This window comes from Oncorhynchus tshawytscha, linkage group LG31 (genome assembly GCF_018296145.1).
Source record: "Oncorhynchus tshawytscha isolate Ot180627B linkage group LG31, Otsh_v2.0, whole genome shotgun sequence".
NCBI classification, from domain to species: domain Eukaryota; kingdom Metazoa; phylum Chordata; class Actinopteri; order Salmoniformes; family Salmonidae; genus Oncorhynchus; species Oncorhynchus tshawytscha.
This window is the reverse complement of record NC_056459.1, coordinates 30,330,974-30,352,023: the sequence shown is the minus strand read 5'-3', so window position 1 is coordinate 30,352,023 and position 21,050 is coordinate 30,330,974. Positions and strand designations below refer to the sequence as shown.

Here is a 21,050-nt window from a genome sequence, read left to right as displayed (position 1 = left end):
ATTTCACCCAGTAGATATGGGAGTTTATCAAAATTGGGTTTGTTTTCTAATTCTTTGTGGGTCTGTGTAATCTGAAGGAAATATGTGTCTCTAATATGGTCATACATTTGGCAGGAGGTTAGGAAGTGCAGCTCAGTTTCCACCTCATTTTGTGGGCATTGTGCACATAGCCTGTCTTCTCCTGAGAGCCAGGTCTGCCTACGGCGGCCTTTCTCAATAGCAAGGCTATGCTCACTGAGTCTGTACATAGTCAAAGCTTTCCTTACGTTTGGGTCAGTCACAGTGGTCAGGTTTTCTGCCACTGTGTACTCTCTGTGTAGGGCCAAATAGCATTCTAGTTTGCTCTGTTCTTTTGTAATTTTTTTCCAATGTGTGAAGTAATTATCTTTTTGTTTTCTCATGATTTGGTTGGGTATAAATTGTGTTGCTGTCCTGGGGCTCTGTGGGTGTGGGGTCTGTTTGTGTTTGTGGACAGAGCCCCAGGACTAGCTTGCTTCTGTCTCTCTCACCCTCTCTCAGGACAGTATACAAGTATTCAGACCCCTTAACCTTTTCCACATTTTGTTACGTTACAGCCTTATTCTAAAATGTATTAAATTGTTTTCCCCCCTCTTCAATCTACACACAATACCCCATAATGACAAAGCAAAAACAGGTTTTTAGAAATTTTAGCAAATTTATAAAAACAAAAAATCGGAAATATCACATTTATTCAGACCCTTTACTCAGTACTTTGTTGAAGCACCTTTGGCAGCGATTACAGTCTTGAGTCTTCTTGGTTATGACGCTACAATATAATCTTGCTACACCTGTATTTAGGGAGTTTCTCCCATTATTCTCTGCAGATACTCTCTCGCGAGCTGTCATGTGCCTTTTACTGAGGAGTGGCTTCTGTCTGGCCACTCTACCACAAATGCCTGATTGGTGGGGTGCTGCAGAGATGGTTGTCCTTCTGGAAGGTTCTCCCATCTCCACAGAGGAACTCTGGAGCTCTGTCAGAGTAACCATCAGGTTCTTGGTCACCTCCCTGACCAAGGTCCTTCTCCCCCGATTGCTCAGTTTGGCCGGGCGGCCAGATCTAGGAAGAATCTTGGTGGTTCCAAACTTCTTCCATTTAAGAATGATGGAGGCCACTGTGTTCTTGGGGACCTTCAATGCTGCAGAAATGTTTTGGTACCCTTCTCCAGATCTGTGCCTCAACACTATTGTGTCTCGGAGTTCTACGGACAATTCCTTCAACCTCATGTCTTATTTTTTGCTCTGACATGCACTGTCAACTGTGGGACCTTTATATAGACAGGTGTGTGTCTTTCCAAATCATGTCCAATCAATTGAATTTACTACAGGTGGACTACAATTAAGTTGTAGAAACATCTCAAGGATGGTCAATGGAAACAGGATGTACCTGAGCTCGATTTCAAGTCTCATAGCAAATGGTCTGAATACTTATGTAAATAAGGTATTTCAGTTTTTAAAATTTTGAATAGATTTGCAAAAATGTCTAAAAACCTGTTTTAGTTTTGTCATTATGGGATATTGTGTGTAAATTGATGAGGACAATTTTTTTATTTTAATCAATTTTAGAATAAGGCTGTAATGTAACAAAATGTGGAAAAAGTCGGGGGGTCTGAATAATTTCTGATTGCGTTGTAAGTGCTGTGACTGTTGATAGAGTGTTTCTATACACGAGACAGCAGGGTGTGTTTGCTCTGTTCCAACATCTTTGCTGAGGAGATTCTTGTATTAATAGAGGAACCTTACTAAATAAAGTAACAATATTGCATCTATATTTCTCCCACAGGTTTGTCCCTTTACCTTAACCCCTGTACCCTAGCCCCTATACCCTAACTCCTGTACCCTAGCCCCTATACCCTAACTCCTGTACTCTAGCCCCTAACCCCTTTACCCTAGCCTCTAACCCCTTTACCCTAGCCTCTAACCCCTTTACCCTAGCCTCTAACCCCTGTACCCTAGCCCCTAACCCCTGTACCCTAGCCCCTAACCCCTTTACCCTAGCCTCTAACCCCTTTACCCTAGCCTCTAACCCCTGTACCCTAGCCCCTAACCCCTGTACCCTAGCCCCTAACCCCTGTAACCTAACCCCTGTACCCTAGCCTCTAACCCCTTTACCCGAGCCTCTTTATCCTAGCCCCTTTACTCTAGCCCCTTTACCCTAGCCCATTTACAATAGCCCCTTTACCCGACCCCATCATGGCCCACAGATCCCAGAGTTCGGACTTCGGGGACAACCCCCTGGACCCTAACTTCCTGCCCCCCCACTACAGAGAAGAATACCGTCTCGCCATTGATGCTCTGGTGGAGACAGACCTACAGGTACAGTGGGAGTGTTTGCGTGGGACTGTGTGTGTGTGTTTGTGTGCCCCTTTGTGTGTGTGTGTGTTTGTGTGTGTGTGTGTTAACCCCAGTGTGTGTTTGTGTGATAACTCAGAGTTGTGTGTGTGTGGACAACCGGTGTGGTGTGTCCTGATAACTCAGTGTGTGTTTGTGTGATAACCATTGATGTCTGTGTGAGACAGACCTACAGGTACAGTGGGAGTGATAACTCAGTGTGTGTTTGTGTGATAACTCGTGTGTGTGTGTGTGTGTGTGTGTAATAACTCGGTGTGTGTGTGTGTGTGTAACTCAGTGTGTGTGTGTAATAACTCAGTGTGTGTGTTGTGTGTAATAACTCAGTGTGTGTGTGTAATAACTCTGTGTGTGTGTGTGTGTGTGTGTAGTAACTCGGTGTGTGTGTGTGTAATAACTCAGTGTGTGTGTGTGTGTAATAACTCAGTGTGTGTCTAATAACTCAGTGTGTGTGTAATAACTCAGTGTGTGTGTGTAATAACTCAGTGTGTGTGTAGTAACTCGGTGTGTGTGTAATAACTCAGTGTGTGTGTAATAACTCAGTGTGTGTGTAATAACTCAGTGTGTGTAATAATAACCCAGTGTGTGTGTAATAACTCAGTGTGTGTGTAATGACTCAGTGTGTGTGTGTAATAACTCAGTGTGTGTGTGTGTGTGTAATAACTCAGTGTGTGTGTAATAACTCAGTGTGTGTGTGTAATAACTCAGTGTGTGTAATAATAACTCAGTGTGTGTGTAATACCTCAGTGTGTGTAATAATAACCCAGTGTGTGTGTAATAACTCAGTGTGTGTAATAACTCAGTGCGTGTAATAACTCTGCGTGTGTAATAATAACCCAGTGTGTGTGTAATAACTCAGCGTGTGTAATAACTCTGTGTGTGTGTAATAGCTCTGTGTGTGTGTAATAGCTCTGTGTGTGTAATAATAACTCAGTGTGTGTAATAATAACCCAGTGTGTGTGTAATAACTCAGTGTGTGTGTAATAACTCAGTGTGTGTCTAATAACTCAGTGTGTGTGTAATAACTCAGTGTGTGTAATAATAACCCAGTGTGTGTGTAATAACCCAGTGTGTGTGTAATAACTCAGTGTGTGTGTGTAATAATAACCCAGTGTGTGTGTAATAACTCTGTGTGTGTAATAATAACCCAGTGTGTGTGTAATAACTCAGTGTGTGTGTAATAACTCGGTGTGTGTAATAACTCAGTGCGTGTAATAACTCTGTGTGTGTAATAATAACCCAGTGTGTGTGTAATAACTCAGTGTGTGTAATAACTCAGTGTGTGTAATAACTCTGTGTGTGTAATAATAACTCAGTGTGTGTGTAATAACTCAGTGTGTGTAATAATAACCCTGTGTGTGTAATAATAACTCGGTGTGTGTAATAATAACCCAGTGTGTGTGTGTGTGTGTGTGTGTGTGTGTAATAACTCAGTGTGTGTGTAATAACTCTGTGTGTGTAATAACTCAGTGTGTGTAATAACTCTGTGTGTGTAATAATAACTCGGTGTGTGTGTAATAACTCAGTGTGTGTGTGGAATAACTCAGTGTGTGTGTAATAACTCTGTGTGTGTAATAATAACCCGGTGTGTGTGTGTAATAATACAGTGTGTGTAATAACTCAGTGTGTGTAATAACTCTGTGTGTGTAATAATAACGGTGTGTGTGTAATAACTCAGTGTGTGTGTGTAATAACTCAGTGTGTGTGTAATAACTCTGTGTGTGTAATAATAACTCTGTGTGTGTAATAACTCAGTGTGTGTGTGTAATAACCCAGTGTGTGTGTAATAACTCTGCGTGTGTAATAACCCAGTGTGTGTGTAATAACTCTGTGTGTGTAATAATAACTCTGTGTGTGTAATAACTCAGTGTGTGTAATAACCCAGTGTGTGTAATAACCCAGTGTGTGTAATAACTCTGTGTGTAATAACTCAGTGTGTGTAATAACTCAATGTGTGTAATAACCCAGTGTGTGTGTAATAATCCAGTGTGTGTAATAATAACCCAGTGTGTGTGTAATAACTCAGTGTGTGTGTAATAACTCAGTGTGTGTAATAACCCAGTGTGTGTGTAATAACTCAGTGTGTGTTCTCTCCAGGGTTACTATGAGTTCCTTCAGACAGCAGACGTGGTGGACTTCCTTTGTCAACCGGAGATGGAACACATCAAGACCACCGTCCAGACACCCAGCCAGGCCTCCAACGTACCAGAGCTGTCTTATCATGAGGTACTGCTTATTATGATTATACTGTTATTGAAATGACAAGGTCTTCTGAAAGACTGATACTGTTATTGAAATGAGAAGAGAAGGTCTTCTGAAAGACTGAGCTACGTGAAGATGTCCTAGTATAATGGAGTCTCACCTCATTCCTGACGGAGTCTGACAATGAATTATTCATTAATTTATGTCACTAAAATAGAGGTGGAGGCATTGTATAATATCATATATATATATATACACATATACATATATGATGCTAACCACTCAATGCTTTTAAGTGTCACGGTAGGGTTACAGTGTACAGTTCCCATGTGCAGAATGCTGTAATATGTGTTACTTAATCTAGCTTTACATAATATATCCATATTTTCCTGTTGTCATAGTCTAAATATAGTTCACTAACAGCTCATGTTTTCCCCAGGCAGACGCAGACGGCTCGTCTGACACCTACTGGCCGTTGCACTCTGACACGGCGGCCCCGGGGTTGGACCTGGGCTGGCCCCTCCAGGCACACAGCTTCATCGGCCCCACAGAGGTCACGACCCTGGTCAACCCCAGCGACCCCGACATGCCCAGCATCAAGGAGCAGGCCAGGAGGCTCATCAAGAACGCACAACATGTAAGAGATGGGCTGTACACACTCACAGACACACACACACTCACTCACTCATGCACACTCACACGCACACACACACACACTCACACTAAGCTGTTCAGGTGTATACACACAGCTGTTCAGGTCTATGTGGTGTAAAGTGGAAGTGTGTGTTCCAGCAGTCAGTACACCCTCATCCCTGTAATGAGACAGTCAGTATACCCTCATCCCTGTAATGAGACAGTCAGTATACCCTCATCCCTGTAATGAGACAGTCAGTATACCCTCATCCCTGTAATGAGACAGTCAGTATACCCTCATCCCTGTAATGAGACAGTCAGTATACCCTCATCCCTGTAATGAGATAGTCAGACCCTCATCCCTGTAATGAGACAGTCAGTATACCCTCATCCCTGTAATGAGACAGTCAGTATACCCTCATCCCTGTAATGAGACAGTCAGTACACCCTCATCCCTGTAATGAGACAGTCAGTATACCCTCATCCCTGTAATGAGACAGTCAGTATACCCTCATCCCTGTAATGAGACAGTCAGTATACCCTCATCCCTGTAATGAGACAGTCAGTATACCCTCATCCCTGTAATGAGACAGTCAGTACACCTTCATCCCTGTAATGAGACAGTCAGTATACCCTCATCCCTGTAATGAGACAGCCAGTACACCCTCATCCCTGTAATGAGACAGTCAGTACACCCTCATCCCTGTAATGAGACAGTCAGTATACCCTCATCCCTGTAATGAGACAGTCAGTACACCCTCATCCCTGTAATGAGACAGTCAGTACACCCTCATCCCTGTAATGAGACAGTCAGTATACCCTCATCCCGATAGCATTCCCTCTGAATATCTGTTCTGTTCTTATCAGGGCTTATCTCAGTCACTATCTCTCAGACAGAGATCCAGTGTTGCATATAGAGCTATGATAGTGATTATCTGTCAAGTAGTATCTGCCAGCCAGTCAGTCAGCCAATCAGCCAGTCAGTCTGCCCCAGCTCTGCTGTGCTCCACCACACCCTGTCCCTGAAGATGAATGACTTGCACTCAGCTCAACCTCCTATAGAAAACAATTATGTTTCAGTGTGTGTGTGTGTGTGTGTGTGTGTCTGTGTGTGTGTGTGTGTGTGTGTGCCTGTGTATGTGTGTGTGTCTAAATGTCAAAAGTGGCCAAGCCTGTTAGTCTGGCTGACCACGTCTCTCTCACTGTCCTCCCTTCTATCTGTGAGTGTGAGCTAGTGTACAAGACAGTGTGACTCCATACGGTATTATAAAGGACAGGCAAAAGTTGCTTTTAAATGGTATCACACTTCCTGTATTTTTCCCATACAACGTTGCTAAATAAACCTAGACCTAATGCAGTGGAGGCTGGTGAGGGGAGGACAGCTCATAGTAATGGCTGGAAGGGAGAAAATGAAATGGCATCAAACACCTGGAAACCATGGAAACCATGTTTTTGATGTATTTGATACCATTCCACTAATTCCACTCCAGCTGTTACCACGAGCCCATCCTCCCCAATTAATGTGCCACCAACCTCCTGTGACCTCTGTTTTTAATTGGCTAATGTGATATTTCCATGTCTCTGATTGGGCTTTGCTAGGTGATTGCCGTGGTGATGGACATGTTTACAGATGTGGATCTGTTTGCTGATTTGCTGGATGCCACGGCGCGTCACGTCCCCGTCTACATCCTATTGGACGAACAGAACGCCCATCACTTCGTCTCCATGGTGACTAACTGCAAGATCAACCTAGACCTTGTCCATGTGAGTCTCAATGTTTCCCCTAGTTGAACTATTTCAGGCAGGGTGACTCACGTTTCCCCATAGAATCCCATGTTCCTGAAGACATTCTGGGTGTGCAGGAATGGCAGTGGTTAAAATGGTTTGATAAACTCTGCCTACAGTCTTAAAGACAGAATATCAGTGTTTTTGTGTTGACTGGCAACAGCCTCATAGCGGTAATGTAATGTATTTTTACCTACTGTGCTACGACATAACGTCTGACTGAGTGGGACAAGACCTGAGCCTGGTTACATAAATGTCAACAGAGCGGCTAAACTGGTTGGATTACGCTTAGAACCCACTACAGAACAACACCATTTATTAAAGACATTAAACCTTTGTGACTCTGAATAACATTTGTGAGTGTGTGTGTGTGCTCGTGTGTGTGTGTGTGTGCTCGTGTGTATGTGTTCGTGTGTGTGTGCGTGTGTGTGTGTGTTTTACAGATGATGCGTGTGCGGACTGTGGCGGGGATGACGTATTTCTGTCGGACAGGGAAGTCGTTTAAAGGACAGGTGAAAGACCGCTTCCTATTGGCTGACTGCAGGGCCGTGCTCAGCGGAAACTACAGGTGAGCATAGAAATATAGAACCCATATCAGATACCTCTTTAGTGTAGAAGCTAACGTGTCATTTCCTGTTTCCTCTAGTTTCATGTGGTCCTATGAGAAGCTGCATCGCTGCATCGCTCATCTCTTCCTGGGAGAACTAGTCACCACCTTTGACGAGGAGTTCCGCATCCTGTTCGCCCAATCACAGCCTCTCACCGTAGACCACGCCCTAGTGCCCGTCTCCTCTGACAGCAGCAGCAGCAGTTACTACGGCAACCAGTTCGGCATGAAGGGGCCCCTTCGACACCCTCGGGGTTTTCAACGACACACCCCGGAACTTACGGGCTACCCCTTCGGAAGAGGAGGAGAAACTGAGCGTTCTGCATTCCGTAGAGATGACCTGTTCCGACATGCCATAGAATCCGGAGGAGGACTGAATCTTGGGACGTTTGCAGCGTCACAGCAGTTCAGGATGCAGCAGTCCTTCCTGGAGCAGGGCCGCTCCATGGTCTCCAGGTGGGATGGTGCACATAGATGTATTATTTAAAAAACAGATTTATTGTCACGGGTTACTAGGTGTGGAAGGTAGGAGTCAGGTCGCAGAGAGCAGAGGGTTCAATAATAGACTATTTACTTTCTCCGGCACAAAAAACGGTCACGCCAAACACAGGGCGCAGAAACACTGACCCGCCCAAACACAGGGCGCAGAAACACTGACCCGCCCAAACACAGGGCGCAGAAACACTGACCCGCCCAAACACAGGGGCAGCGCCCAAACACAGGGCGCAGAAACACTGCCCAAACACAGGGCGCGAAACACTGACCCGCCCAAACACAGGGGCAGAAACACTGACCCGCCCAAACACAGGGCGCAGAAACACTGACCCGCCCAAACACAGGGCGCAGAAACACTGACCCGCCCAAACACAGGGCGCAGAAACACTGACCCGCCCAAACACAGGGCGCAGAAACACTGACCCGCCCAAACACAGGGCGCAGAAACACTGACCCGCCCAAACACACACAGCCCAAACACAGGGCGCAGAAACACTGACCTGCCCAAACACAGGGCGCAGAAACACTGACCCGCCCAAACACAGGGCGCAGAAACACAAACACAGGGCGCAGAAACCGCCCAAACACAGGGCGCAGAAACACTGACCCGCCCAAACACAGGGCGCAGAAACACTGACCCGCCCAAACACAGGGCGCAGAAACACTGACCTGCCCAAACACAGGGCGCAGAAACACTGACCCGCCCAAACACAGGGCGCAGAAACACTGACCCGCCCAAACACAGGGCGCAGAAACACTGACCCGCCCAAACACAGGGCGCAGAAACACTGACCCGCCCAAACACAGGGCGCAGAAACACTGACCCGCCCACAGGGCCCAAACACAGGGCGCAGAAACACTGACCCGCCCAAACACAGGGCGCAGAAACCTGACCCGCCCAAACACAGGGCGCAGAAACACTGACCCGCCCAAACACAGGGCGCAGAAACACTGACCTGCCCAAACACAGGGCGCAGAAACACTGACCCGCCCAAACACAGGGCGCAGAAACACTGACCCGCCCAAACACAGGCGCAGAAACACTGACCCGCCCAAACACACTGACCCGCCCAAACACAGGGCGCCCAAACACAGAAACACTGACCCGCCCAAACACAGGGCGCAGAAACACTGACCCGCCCAAACACAGGGCGCAGAAACACTGACCCGCCCAAACACAGGGCGCAGAAACACTGACCCGCCCAAACACAGGGCGCAGAAACACACTGCCCAAACACCGCCCAAACACAGGGCGCAGAAACACTGACCCGCCCAAACACAGGGCGCAGAAACACTGACCCGCCCAAACACAGGGCGCAGAAACACTGACCCGCCCAAACACACAGAAACACTGACCCGCCCAAACACAGGGCGCAGAAACACTGACCCGCCCAAGCACAGGGCGCAGAAACACTGACCCGCCCAAACACAGGGCGCAGAAACACTGACCCGCCCAAACACAGGGCCCACTGAGCCCAAACACAGGGCAAACTGACCCGAGGGCGCAGAAACCGCAGAAACACTGAGCCCAAACACAAAAACATGACCCGCCCAAACACAGGGCGCAGAAACACTGTGCCCAAACACACAGAAACACTGACCCGCCCAAACAAACACTGACCCGCCCAAACACAGGGCGCAGAAACACTGACCTGCCCAAACACAGGGCGCAGAAACACTGACCTGCCCAAACACAGGCTGAAACACTGAGCCCAAACACAGGGCGCAGAAACATGACCCGCCCAAACACACAGGGCGCAAAAACCTGCCCAAACAGGCGCAGAAACACTGACCTGCCCAAACACAGACTGACCCGCCCAAACAAACCTGACCCGCCCAAACACAGACACTGACCCGCCCAAACAAGGGCGCAGAAAATGGGAAACACTCGGTGCCCAAACACAGGGCGCAGAAACACTGACCCGCCCAAACACAGGGCGCAGAAACACTGACCCGCCCAAGCACAGGGCAAAACGATCCGGAGAGAAAATACATCCAACACCGACAGTGAACACAAAATAATCCCTTACAAACCCAAGCGGGCCTAACAGGCTGACATAGACCAGAAATCAAGAAACACTAAAGAAACAGGTGCAACTAATAAGACTAAACCAACAGACAAGGGAAATGGGATCGGTGACGGCTAGTAGGCCGGTGACGACGACCGCCGAGCGCTGCCCGAACAGGCAGGGTAGCCACCCTCGGCGGGAGTCGTGACATTTAATGTAGAACTCGATTTAATGTAGAACTAGATTTAATGTAGAACTAGATTTAATGTAGAACTAGATTTAATGTAGAACTAGATTTAATGTAGAACTAGATTTAATGTTGAACTCTCTATCACATGAAGGTTACGTCTGCAATGGCGTGCTATTCCCTATTCCCTATTCCCTATATTTCACTGTGAATTGAATAGGATGCCAAAGTTAATCATAAAAGTCTACTTGCACCATCTTCACATTTTGATGCCTTAAAAATTCAATCTAAAAATGTATTCAATGTTATATTTTTCTGCAGATCTACACAACCTACTCTACATTTTCAAAGTGAATGAAAATTATAGAAAATGTTTCAAATTGAATATTAAAAAACTAAGATTTCTTGATTGCTTATGTCTTCACACCCAGAGTTCATACTTGGGAAGCTTTAATTTAATCCCATATAAAATGTTATTTTAAAGAGGTAAAATATGAAAACTGTGCCAGGGGTGTGTAGACTTTCACTAACGACTGTAACTTAGTATATTAAAGTGTATGTTTGTACTGTTCCCATATCAAAGTGTTTGTATGTGTTACCGGTGGTCCCAGGCAGATGGAGATAAGTGCCAGTGACTATAAGGGCCAAAGCAACGCAGAGGGAACCCAGGAGAGCTACTCCTCGACCAGACAATACATGAAGCACAGAGTCATCAACAACCAGGAGGAGACAGAGCAGCACTACCACAGGTACTAGTTAGTTCCTTAGTTAGTTAGTTTGATACTTAGTTCCTTAGTTAGTTTGTTCGTTTGATAGTTAGTTCATTCGTTAGTTTGTTAGTTTGATAGTTAGTTCCTTAGTTAGTTAGTTTGATACTTAGTTCCTTAGTTAGTTTGTTCATTTGATAGTTAGTTCATTCGTTAGTTTGTTAGTTTGATAGTTAGTTCATTAGTTAGTTCATTAGTTAGTTCATTAGTTAGTTTGATAGTTAGTTTGTTAGTTTGATAGTTAGTTCCTTAGTTAGTTAGTTTGATACTTAGTTCCTTAGTTAGTTAGTTTGATACTTAGTTTCTTAGTTAGTTAGTTTGATACTTAGTTCCTTAGTTAGTTAGTTTGATACTTAGTTCCTTAGTTAGTTAGTTTGATACTTAGTTCCTTAGTTAGTTAGTTTGATACTTAGTTCCTTAGTTAGTTAGTTTGATACTTAGTTCCTTAGTTAGTTAGTTTGATACTTAGTTCCTTAGTTAGTTAGTTTGATACTTAGTTCCTTAGTTAGTTAGTTTGATACTTAGTTCCTTAGTTAGTTAGTTTGATACTTAGTTCCTTAGTTAGTTAGTTTGATACTTAGTTAGTTAGTTGTTAGTTTTGTTAGTTAGTTTAGTTCCTTAGTTAGTTAGTTTGATACTTAGTTTTAGTTAGTTAGTTTGATACTTAGTTCCTTAGTTAGTTAGTTTGATACTTAGTTCCTTAGTTAGTTAGTTTGATACTTAGTTCCTTAGTTAGTTAGTTTTAGTTCCTTAGTTAGTTAGTTTGATACTTAGTTCCTTAGTTAGTTAGTTTGATACTTAGTTCCTTAGTTAGTTAGTTTGATACTTAGTTCCTTAGTTAGTTTGTTCGTTTGATAGTTAGTTCATTAGTTAGTTTGTTAGTTTGATAGTTAGTTCATTAGTTAGTTCATTAGTTAGTTCATTAGTTAGTTTGATAGTTAGTTTGTTAGTTTGATAGTTAGTTCCTTAGTTGGTTTGTTAGTTTGATAGTTAGTTCATTAGTTAGTTTTTAGTTTGATAGTTAGTTCCTTAGTTAGTTTGATAGTTAGTTCATTAGTTAGTTTGTTAGTTTGAGAGTTAGTTCATTAGTTAGTTTGTTAGTTTGATAGTTAGTTCCTTAGTTAGTTTGTTAGTTAGTTTGATAGTTAGTTCATTAGTTATTTTGTTAGTTTGATAGTTAGTTCCTTATTTAGTTTGATAGTTAGTTAATTAGTTTGTTTGTTAGTTTGATAGTTAGTTCCTTAGTTAGTTTGTTAGTTTGATAGGTTAGTTCATTAGTTAGTTTGTTAGTTAGTTTGATAGTTAGTTCATTAGTTAGTTTGTTAGTTTGATAGTTAGTTCCTTAGTTAGTTTGTTAGTTAGTTTGATAGTTAGTTCATTAGTTAGTTTGTTAGTTTGATAGTTAGTTCCTTAGTTAGTTTGTTAGTTTGATAGTTAGTTCCTTAGTTAGTTTGTTAGTTTGATAGTTAGTTCCTTATTTAGTTTGATAGTTAGTTAATTAGTTTGTTTGTTAGTTTGATAGTTAGTTCCTTAGTTAGTTTGTTAGTTTGATAGGTTAGTTCATTAGTTAGTTTGTTAGTTAGTTTGATAGTTAGTTCATTAGTTAGTTTGTTAGTTTGATAGTTAGTTCCTTAGTTAGTTTGTTAGTTTGATAGTTAGTTCCTTAGTTAGTTTGTTAGTTTGATAGTTAGTTCCTTAGTTAGTTTGATAGTTAGTTAATTAGTTCGTTTGTTAGTTTGATAGTTAGTTCATTAGTTAGTTTGTTAGTTTGATAGTTAGTTCCTTAGTTAGTTTGTTAGTTTGATAGTTAGTTCCTTAGTTAGTTTGTTCGTTTGATAGTTAGTTCATTCGTTAGTTTGTTAGTTTGATAGTTAGTTCATTAGTTAGTTCATTAGTTAGTTCATTAGTTAGTTTGATAGTTAGTTTGTTAGTTTGATAGTTAGTTCCTTAGTTGGTTTGTTAGTTTGATAGTTAGTTCATTAGTTAGTTTTTTAGTTTCATAGTTAGTTCCTTAGTTAGTTTGATAGTTAGTTCATTAGTTAGTTTGTTAGTTTGAGAGTTAGTTCATTAGTTAGTTTTTTTAGTTTGATAGTTAGTTCCTTAGTTAGTTTGTTAGTTAGTTTGATAGTTAGTTCATTAGTTAGTTTGTTAGTTTGATAGTTAGTTCCTTAGTTAGTTTGTTAGTTTGATAGTTAGTTCCTTAGTTAGTTTGTTAGTTTGATAGTTAGTTCCTTATTTAGTTTGATAGTTAGTTAATTAGTTTGTTTGTTAGTTTGATAGTTAGTTCCTTAGTTAGTTTGTTAGTTTGATAGTTAGTTCATTAGTTAGTTTGTTAGTTAGTTTGATAGTTAGTTCCTTAGTTAGTTTGTTAGTTTGATAGTTAGTTCCTTAGTTAGTTTGTTAGTTTGATAGTTAGTTCCTTAGTTAGTTTGATAGTTAGTTAATTAGTTCGTTTGTTAGTTTGATAGTTAGTTCATTAGTTAGTTTGATAGTTAGTTAATTAGTTTGTTTGTTAGTTTGATAGTTAGTTCCTTAGTTAGTTTGTTAGTTTGATAGGTTAGTTCATTAGTTAGTTTGTTAGTTAGTTTGATAGTTAGTTCATTAGTTAGTTTGTTAGTTTGATAGTTAGTTCCTTAGTTAGTTTGTTAGTTTGATAGTTAGTTCATTAGTTAGTTTGTTAGTTTGATAGTTAGTTCCTTAGTTAGTTTGTTAGTTTGATAGTTAGTTCCTTAGTTAGTTTGTTAGTTTGATAGTTAGTTCCTTATTTAGTTTGATAGTTAGTTAATTAGTTTGTTTGTTAGTTTGATAGTTAGTTCCTTAGTTAGTTTGTTAGTTTGATAGGTTAGTTCATTAGTTAGTTTGTTAGTTAGTTTGATAGTTAGTTCATTAGTTAGTTTGTTAGTTTGATAGTTAGTTCCTTAGTTAGTTTGTTAGTTTGATAGTTAGTTCCTTAGTTAGTTTGTTAGTTTGATAGTTAGTTCCTTAGTTAGTTTGATAGTTAGTTAATTAGTTCGTTTGTTAGTTTGATAGTTAGTTCATTAGTTAGTTTGTTAGTTTGATAGTTAGTTCCTTAGTTAGTTTGTTAGTTTGATAGTTAGTTCCTTAGTTAGTTTGTTTTGATAGTTAGTTTGTTAGTTTGATAGTTAGTTTTGTTAGTTTGATAGTTAGTTCATTAGTTAGTTTAGTTAGTTCATTAGTTAGTTTTGATAGTTAGTTTGTTAGTTTGATAGTTAGTTCCTTAGTTAGTTTGTTAGTTTGATAGTTAGTTCCTTAGTTAGTTTGATAGTTAGTTCATTAGTTAGTTTGTTAGTTTGATAGTTAGTTCATTAGTTAGTTTGTTAGTTTGAGAGTTAGTTCATTAGTTAGTTTTTTTAGTTTGATAGTTAGTTCCTTAGTTAGTTTTTGTTAGTTTGATAGTTAGTTCATTAGTTAGTTTGTTAGTTTGATAGTTAGTTCCTTAGTTAGTTTGTTAGTTTGATAGTTAGTTCCTTAGTTAGTTTGTTAGTTTGATAGTTAGTTCCTTAGTTAGTTTGATAGTTAGTTAATTAGTTTGTTTGTTAGTTTGATAGTTAGTTCCTTAGTTAGTTTGTTAGTTTGATAGTTAGTTCCTTAGTTAGTTTGTTAGTTTGATAGTTAGTTCCTTAGTTAGTTTGTTCGTTTGATAGTTAGTTCCTTAGTTAATTTGTTAGTTTGATAGTTAGTTCATTAGTTAGTTTGTTAGTTTGATAGTTGGTTCCTTAGTTAGTTTGTTAGTTTGATAGTTGGTTCCTTAGTTAGTTTTTTAGTTTGATAGTTAGTTCCTTAGTTAGTTTGTTAGTTTGATATTTAGTTCACTAGTTAGTTTGTTAGTTTGATAGTTAGTTCATTAGTTAGTTTGTTAGTTTGATAGTTAGTTCATTAGTTAGTTTGATAGTTAGTTCATTAGTTAGTTTGTTAGTTTGATAGTTAGTTTGTTAGTTCATTAGTTAGTTTGATAGTTATTTCATTAGTTAGTTTGATAGTTAGTTAGTTTGTTTATGTTGTCTTTGTCAGTTTGAATAAATATTGTGATCAAATCAGGCAAAACTCTGGCCCTATTTATAATCTGTCACATGTAAATCATGATATAATCTTTAATAAAATAATCTGATATGTAAAGCATGTTGGGTTATGATGATGATGATTTATGACTATTTCTGTATTCCAGGGAGCAGAGCCAGTCCAGCCACTACTACCAGGGTGGTGAGGGACCTGGGTTAATGCCGGGGCTGGGCTCAGGGCTGGGCTCAGGGCTGGGAGGACATGGGTCAGGCCATGGACACTACGACAGGCTGAGGAACAGACCAGCGCTGGACCAGTACTCTGACTCAGGCTACCCTCATGAGGAACCTCCTGGTCCAGAGGACTACGGCAGAGACTACCTCTCCTCTCAGGACCTGAAACACAACCCGGGACCACCACCGGCAGGGGGGAGGTATGTGGTATGGAGGGTCCACTGGACTGAAGAATGATAACTAATGTCTTTTCACTGTTGAATGCTCCCACTACAGTTATTTGATGAAGCGTTTAGTGACACACACACAGAGTTTAGGTCAAAATGTTGTCTCAACCATATCAGAAGAAATGTGGCTAAACTAAAGTAACCCCCTCTCACCTCTCCAGGTACGGAGGTGGCAGCGACCACAAGAGGCCGACGGTGGGCCAGCCCTACGTCTGCCAGTCCTCCCCCACCCATCCCAACCCCCCAGAGAAGCAGCTGTTCCCAGTCCCAGCAGTGGCAGACCAGGACCCCAAAGCCAGACAGGGCCTCCGCAGCTGGAGGATCAACTCCTACCTCAGCACCTACGAAGACACAGGAGAGGAGGGGCTGCCACAACCTCTGGGCCCTGATGCTTTCCAAGACCCAGAGTCTGAGGGGAACCCATACGCCAGTGAGGGTTCCCGCTTTGAAGCGAGAGAGCCTCCGAATGTCCCCTCCAAGCCTAGACCGGATATCCGACCGCCACGGTACGGCAAGCCCTTCGTGCCCGAGAGCACGAGAAAGGACGGGGCCGATAGCAGGAACATAGAACGGGAGAGAGTGAGAGAGAAAGACCGAGAGAGGGAGGTGGGGGGGAGGGAGGTTGGGGTGGATGTGGAGATGCCATCGTCGAGGGAGGCTTCGGGAGAGGTTGTGCTCTCCAAACACGAGTCGTTCCGGACACGGATCAACCCGATGCTCCAGAGAAGCTCCCGGCTGCGCTCCTCCCTCATCTTCTCCTCCTCCAAGACGGAGACCCACCTGGGAGGCCTGGGCATGAAGGTCTTTATTACCTTTCAAATCATCTCTGATTGTTTTTATTTCATTTGTGTTTGTATTTTTTGTTTATTTTTGTTGCACATTGTATCGCTACCTTGCATAAAATGTATGTGCCATGCAAATAAAGCTTGATTTGATTTGCTGCAGGTGGCCAATGAGGAGGATGAGGAATCCGACATGCTACGCACCACCTCCATCGTCCAACAGATCCTGGAGAAGAGATTTTCCCGAGAACCATTCGAGTGGCGGAAGAAGGCAGAGGAGAACGAGAGAGAGAAGAAGAAGAAAGACAAAGAGAAAGAGGTTGTGTTGAAAGAGGAGGCTATGCCCCCCATAGTCGCCCCAGCATCGATAGAGCCCCCCCAGCCGGTAAACATGAATGACCCTGCCAATAGACTGCAGTACTTCAAGGAGCTGGCTGCTAAGAGAAACGCATCCAAAGAGGCCGCGATGAAAGGACCACTTCAGAAGACACCAGACCTCTCAAACACTACTTCTTCCACCACCTCCTCCTCCATCACCACCTCTTCCCCCTCCTCCACCTCCTCTACCACCACCTCTTCCCCCACCACCTCCTCCTCTACCACCACCTCTTCCCCCACCTCCTCCTCCACCACCACCTCTTCCTCCACCACCACTTCCTCCACCACCACTTCCTCCACCACCACTTCGTCCACCACCACTTCGTCAACCACCACCACTTCCTCCACCCCCAACCCTTCCCCCACCACCATCTCAGCCCCCAAAGTCCCCTCTTTCTCTGTGATTGCTCCAGAGCCTGCACCGATGAAACCACAAGTCCCAGCCACACTAGAGCGAACACGCAAACTGTCCATCACCTCAAGATTCAAAACCTTTGAGCCTACTACCACAGTGCAGAGGAAAGACAGCAGCTCAGAGTCACAGAGGAAAGACAGCAGCTCAGAGTCACAGAGGAAAGACAGCAGCTCAGAGTCACAGAGGAAAGACAGCAGCTCAGAGTCACAGAGGAAAGACAAGGAGCCCAGTAAGATTCTGAAGCCTTTCTCTTCTCTGAAGCCGTTCAAGAGCTCCCACCCTCGCCGCATCTCCTGCGATGAGGAAACGCTAACAACAGATGCCACGGACGCGGAGAAGAGCGAGCTGAAGAAATCTCGCTCCCAAAGCTTGTCCAGTATGTCTCGCGCTGAGTCCAAGGAGGGAAAGAACCTGGGCTCCAGCACCTCCCTCAACACCCTGGGAGGGGAAGGCAAGGTCGACACCAAGCCCCTGGACTTCCTGAAGAAGCAGACCCAGAAACTCAAAGGTATGTTGTACTGTCTGTCTGGTCCTGGTCTGGTCTGGTCTGTCTGTCTGGTCTGTCTGTCTGGTCTGTCTGGTCTGGTCTGGTCTGGTCTGGTCTGGTCTCGGTCTGGTCTGTCGGTCTGGTCTGTCTGGTCTGGTCTGGTCTGTCTGGTCTGGTCTGGTCTGGTCTGGTCTGGTCTGTCTGGTCTGGTCTGGGTCTGTCTGGTCTGGTCTGGTCTGGTCTGGTCTGTCTGGTCTGGTCTGTCTGTCTGTCTGTCTGTCTGGTCTGTCTGTCTGTCTGTCTGTCTGATCTGGTCTGGTCTGTCTGGTATCTTTTATTTTTTAATTGCTGTGCTCATGATCTATAAAACAAATTCCCTTCGGAGCAATTAAGATTTGAATGTATTAATTAGTAAATGTGTTCATTCGTTCATTCTTTAATCCAAAGGCTTCCTGGGACCCAAGGACAAGAAGAGCTCCGGGGGTGTGACATCGGCTTCCAGCGGAGACAACAAGACGATGAGAACTGTGGTGGAGAGCTCCGAGGAGTCTGGGGCCGCAGCTTCACGCCTAGGCTCCTCTTCTACTGCCGACGCTAAAGCCACAGACTACGTCACTTCCTCAGACAATCACAAAATGACAGGTCCGTCTCGATACCAGACTTCCAGCGGCTCGGTTCTGTTCAGTAGCAACCTGAGAGATGACACCAAGGTCATCCTGGAACAGATTTCTGCTAACAGCCAGAAAAACCGTCTGGAGAGAGGAGGAGGAGGAGAGGAGGCCGGAGGGGAGAAGGGGGTAGACATGGCAGGAGAGAAAGAAGGGTTGGAGAGGAATCCGTTGCTTGGGAGGAACCGCTTCCTAAGGCCCCAGGGCAACCCTCAGGAGAGAGACAGCCTGCTGAAGAGGATGGAGAGCATGAGGAAGGAGAAGAAGGTCTACAGCCGTTTTGAGGTACTCTACTGTAGTAGACAGGAGGTCTGAATGAAGGAAGAGGAGAGGAGGGGAGAGGGAGGCTATAGGGAGTGTAGAGAGGTGTAAGGAGTTGAGTTGAGGAGTTAATGTTGCTGTTGAAAGATGTTACACAACATTTATTTGTATTGTTTTACAGATAGTTTGATAAGGATAAGGGGGAGGATGAGAGAGGGGGTGGAGTTGGTGAGGAAGGGAAAGGGGAGGATGAGAGAGGGGGTGGAGTTGGTGAGGAAGGGAAAGGGGGAGGATGAGAGAGGGGGTGGAGTTGGTGAGGAAGGGAAAGGGGGAGGATGAGAGAGGGGGTGGAGTGGGGTGAGGAAGGGAAAGGGGGAGGATGATGAGAGGGGGTGGAGGGGGTGAGGAAGGGAAAGGGGGAGGATGAGAGAGGGGGTGGAGTTGGTGAGGAAGGGAAAGGGGGAGGATGAGAGGGGGGGGAGTGGGGTGAGGAAGGGAAAGGGGGAGGATGAGAGAGGGGGTGGGAGGGGTGAGGAAGGGAAAGGGGGAGGATGAGAGAGGGGGTGGAGTTGGATGAGGAAGGAAAGGGGGGGATGAGAGAGGGGGTGGATGAGGAGGAAATGAGGGGGGATGGAGAGGGGGTGAGAGGGGTGAGGAAGGGAAAGGGGGAGGATGAGAGAGGGGTGGATGGGGGATGGAAGGGAAAGGGGGAGGATGAGAGAGGGGGTGGAGGGGGATGAGGAAGGGAAAGGGGGAGGATGAGAGAGGGGGTGGAGGGGTGAGGAAGGGAAGGGGGAGGATGAGGAGGGGGTGGAGTTGGTGAGGAAGGGAAAGGGGGAGGATGAGAGAGGGGGGTGGAGGGGATGAGGAAGGGAAAGGGGGAGGATGAGAGAGAGGGGGTGGGGGTGAGGAAGGGAAAGGGGGAGGATGAGAGAGGGGGGTGGAGGGGGGTGAGGAAGGGAAAGGGAGGAGGATGAGAGAGGGGTGGAGGGGGATGACGAAGGGAAAGGGGAGGATGAGAGAGGGGGTGGAGTGGGGTGAGGAATAACCTGGGGATAAAGATGGATGAGGAAGCTATTGAGGATGCTTAGGGGTGAGGGGGATGACGAAGGGAAAGGGGGTGAGATCCCAGGGTGGAGGGGGATGAGGAAGGGGGATCAGAGGGGTGGATAGAAAAGAGAGAGGAAAAAGGAGGATGACAGGGGTAGAAGAAAGGGGAGGATGAGAGAGGGGTGGATGGTCTTCCTGGAAGGGAAAGGGGGAGACACAGTTCTAAATCTTTAAAGGAACGGAAAGGGGAAAAACAGGGGGTGAAACTGTGAGGAAGGGAAAGGGGAGGATCTGGAGGGGGTATGTTGCTTGAGGATGGAAAGGGGGAGGACTCTTCACTAGGGGTGGAGGGGGCACGAAGGAAAGGGGGAGGATGAGAGAGGGGGTTCATTTTTTGAGGAAAGAAAGGGGGAGGATGAAAACATGTGGAGGGATAAACCATGCCTGGAAAGGGGGAGGATGAACTCCCAGGGGGTGGTGTGGGGTGAGGAAGAGTGGGGGAGGATGAGAGAGTGGGATGAGGAAGGGAAAGGGGAGGATGAGAAGGGTATGTCTGTGGGATGACGAAGGGAAAGGGGGTGAGATAGGGGGTGGAGGGGGATGAGGAAGGGGGATGAGAGAGGGATGGATAGAAAATTGGAGGGGAAAGGAGGAGGATGAGAGGGGTGGAAGGGAAAGGGGGAGGATGAGAGAGAGGGTGGATGGGGATGAGGAAGGGAAAGGGGGAGGATGAGAGAGGGAGGTGGAGGGGGATGAGGAAGGGAAAGGGGGAGGATGAGGGAGGGAGGTGGAGGGGGATGACGAACGGAAAGGGAGAGGATGAGGGAGGGAGGTGGAGGGGGATGACGAAGGGAAAGGGGGAGGATGAGAGAGGGAGGTGGAGGGGGATGAGGAAGGGAAAGGGGGAGGATGTGGGAGGGAGGTGGAGGGGGATGACGAAGGGAAACGAGGAGGATGAGAGAGGGAGTCAAATTGTATTCCACTCACTGTTGTTCCTGTTGTTCTGCAGATGGGGAATAACCTGGGATAACTAAAGATGGCCGAGGAAGCTATTGACTGGAAGCTTAGTGTGTGAGGAGGGCTCACAAACACACACACCATTCCCAGTTCACCAACATATGTGGCAAACGCATCATCAGAACCCCCGAAAGAGAGAGAGAACACAAAACACAACAACAGTAGATAGCTTTGTCATCAGACTGCAGTCTTCCTGGATACAGTCAGACACAGTTCTAAATCTTTAAAAAACGGACTACAAAAAACACAAGTTGAAACTGTACCCATATTTGTGCCAAAGCTGGTCTTCTCTGGTTGGTTATGTTGCTTTATATGGACTCTATGGGACAACTCTTCACTAATTCACTGCAACCCTTCATCAAACACCTGGAGTGTGAGAGAGAGAGTGTGTTCATTTTTTACTGCAAGAAAGCAACTGAAAACATGCCCAGCCATAAACCATGCCTGTACAGACCTGCAA

General features: G+C 44.7%; 1 protein-coding gene across 1 annotated transcript; it reads left to right on the top strand.

The window, feature by feature from the left end:
• Positions 1-2,030: 2,030 nt before the first annotated feature.
• Positions 2,031-20,701, top strand: LOC112239516 (protein FAM83H). Its single transcript, XM_042309913.1, has 12 exons — positions 2,031-2,334; positions 4,465-4,593; positions 5,009-5,206; positions 6,802-6,966; positions 7,431-7,555; positions 7,634-8,050; positions 10,897-11,034; positions 15,239-15,505; positions 15,694-16,333; positions 16,478-17,615; positions 18,042-18,547; positions 20,583-20,701. Exons 1-12 carry the CDS (start codon positions 2,212-2,214, stop codon positions 20,601-20,603), a joined length of 3,867 nt encoding a protein of 1,288 aa, XP_042165847.1. The 5' UTR covers positions 2,031-2,211; the 3' UTR covers positions 20,604-20,701.
• Positions 20,702-21,050: the final 349 nt, after the last annotated feature.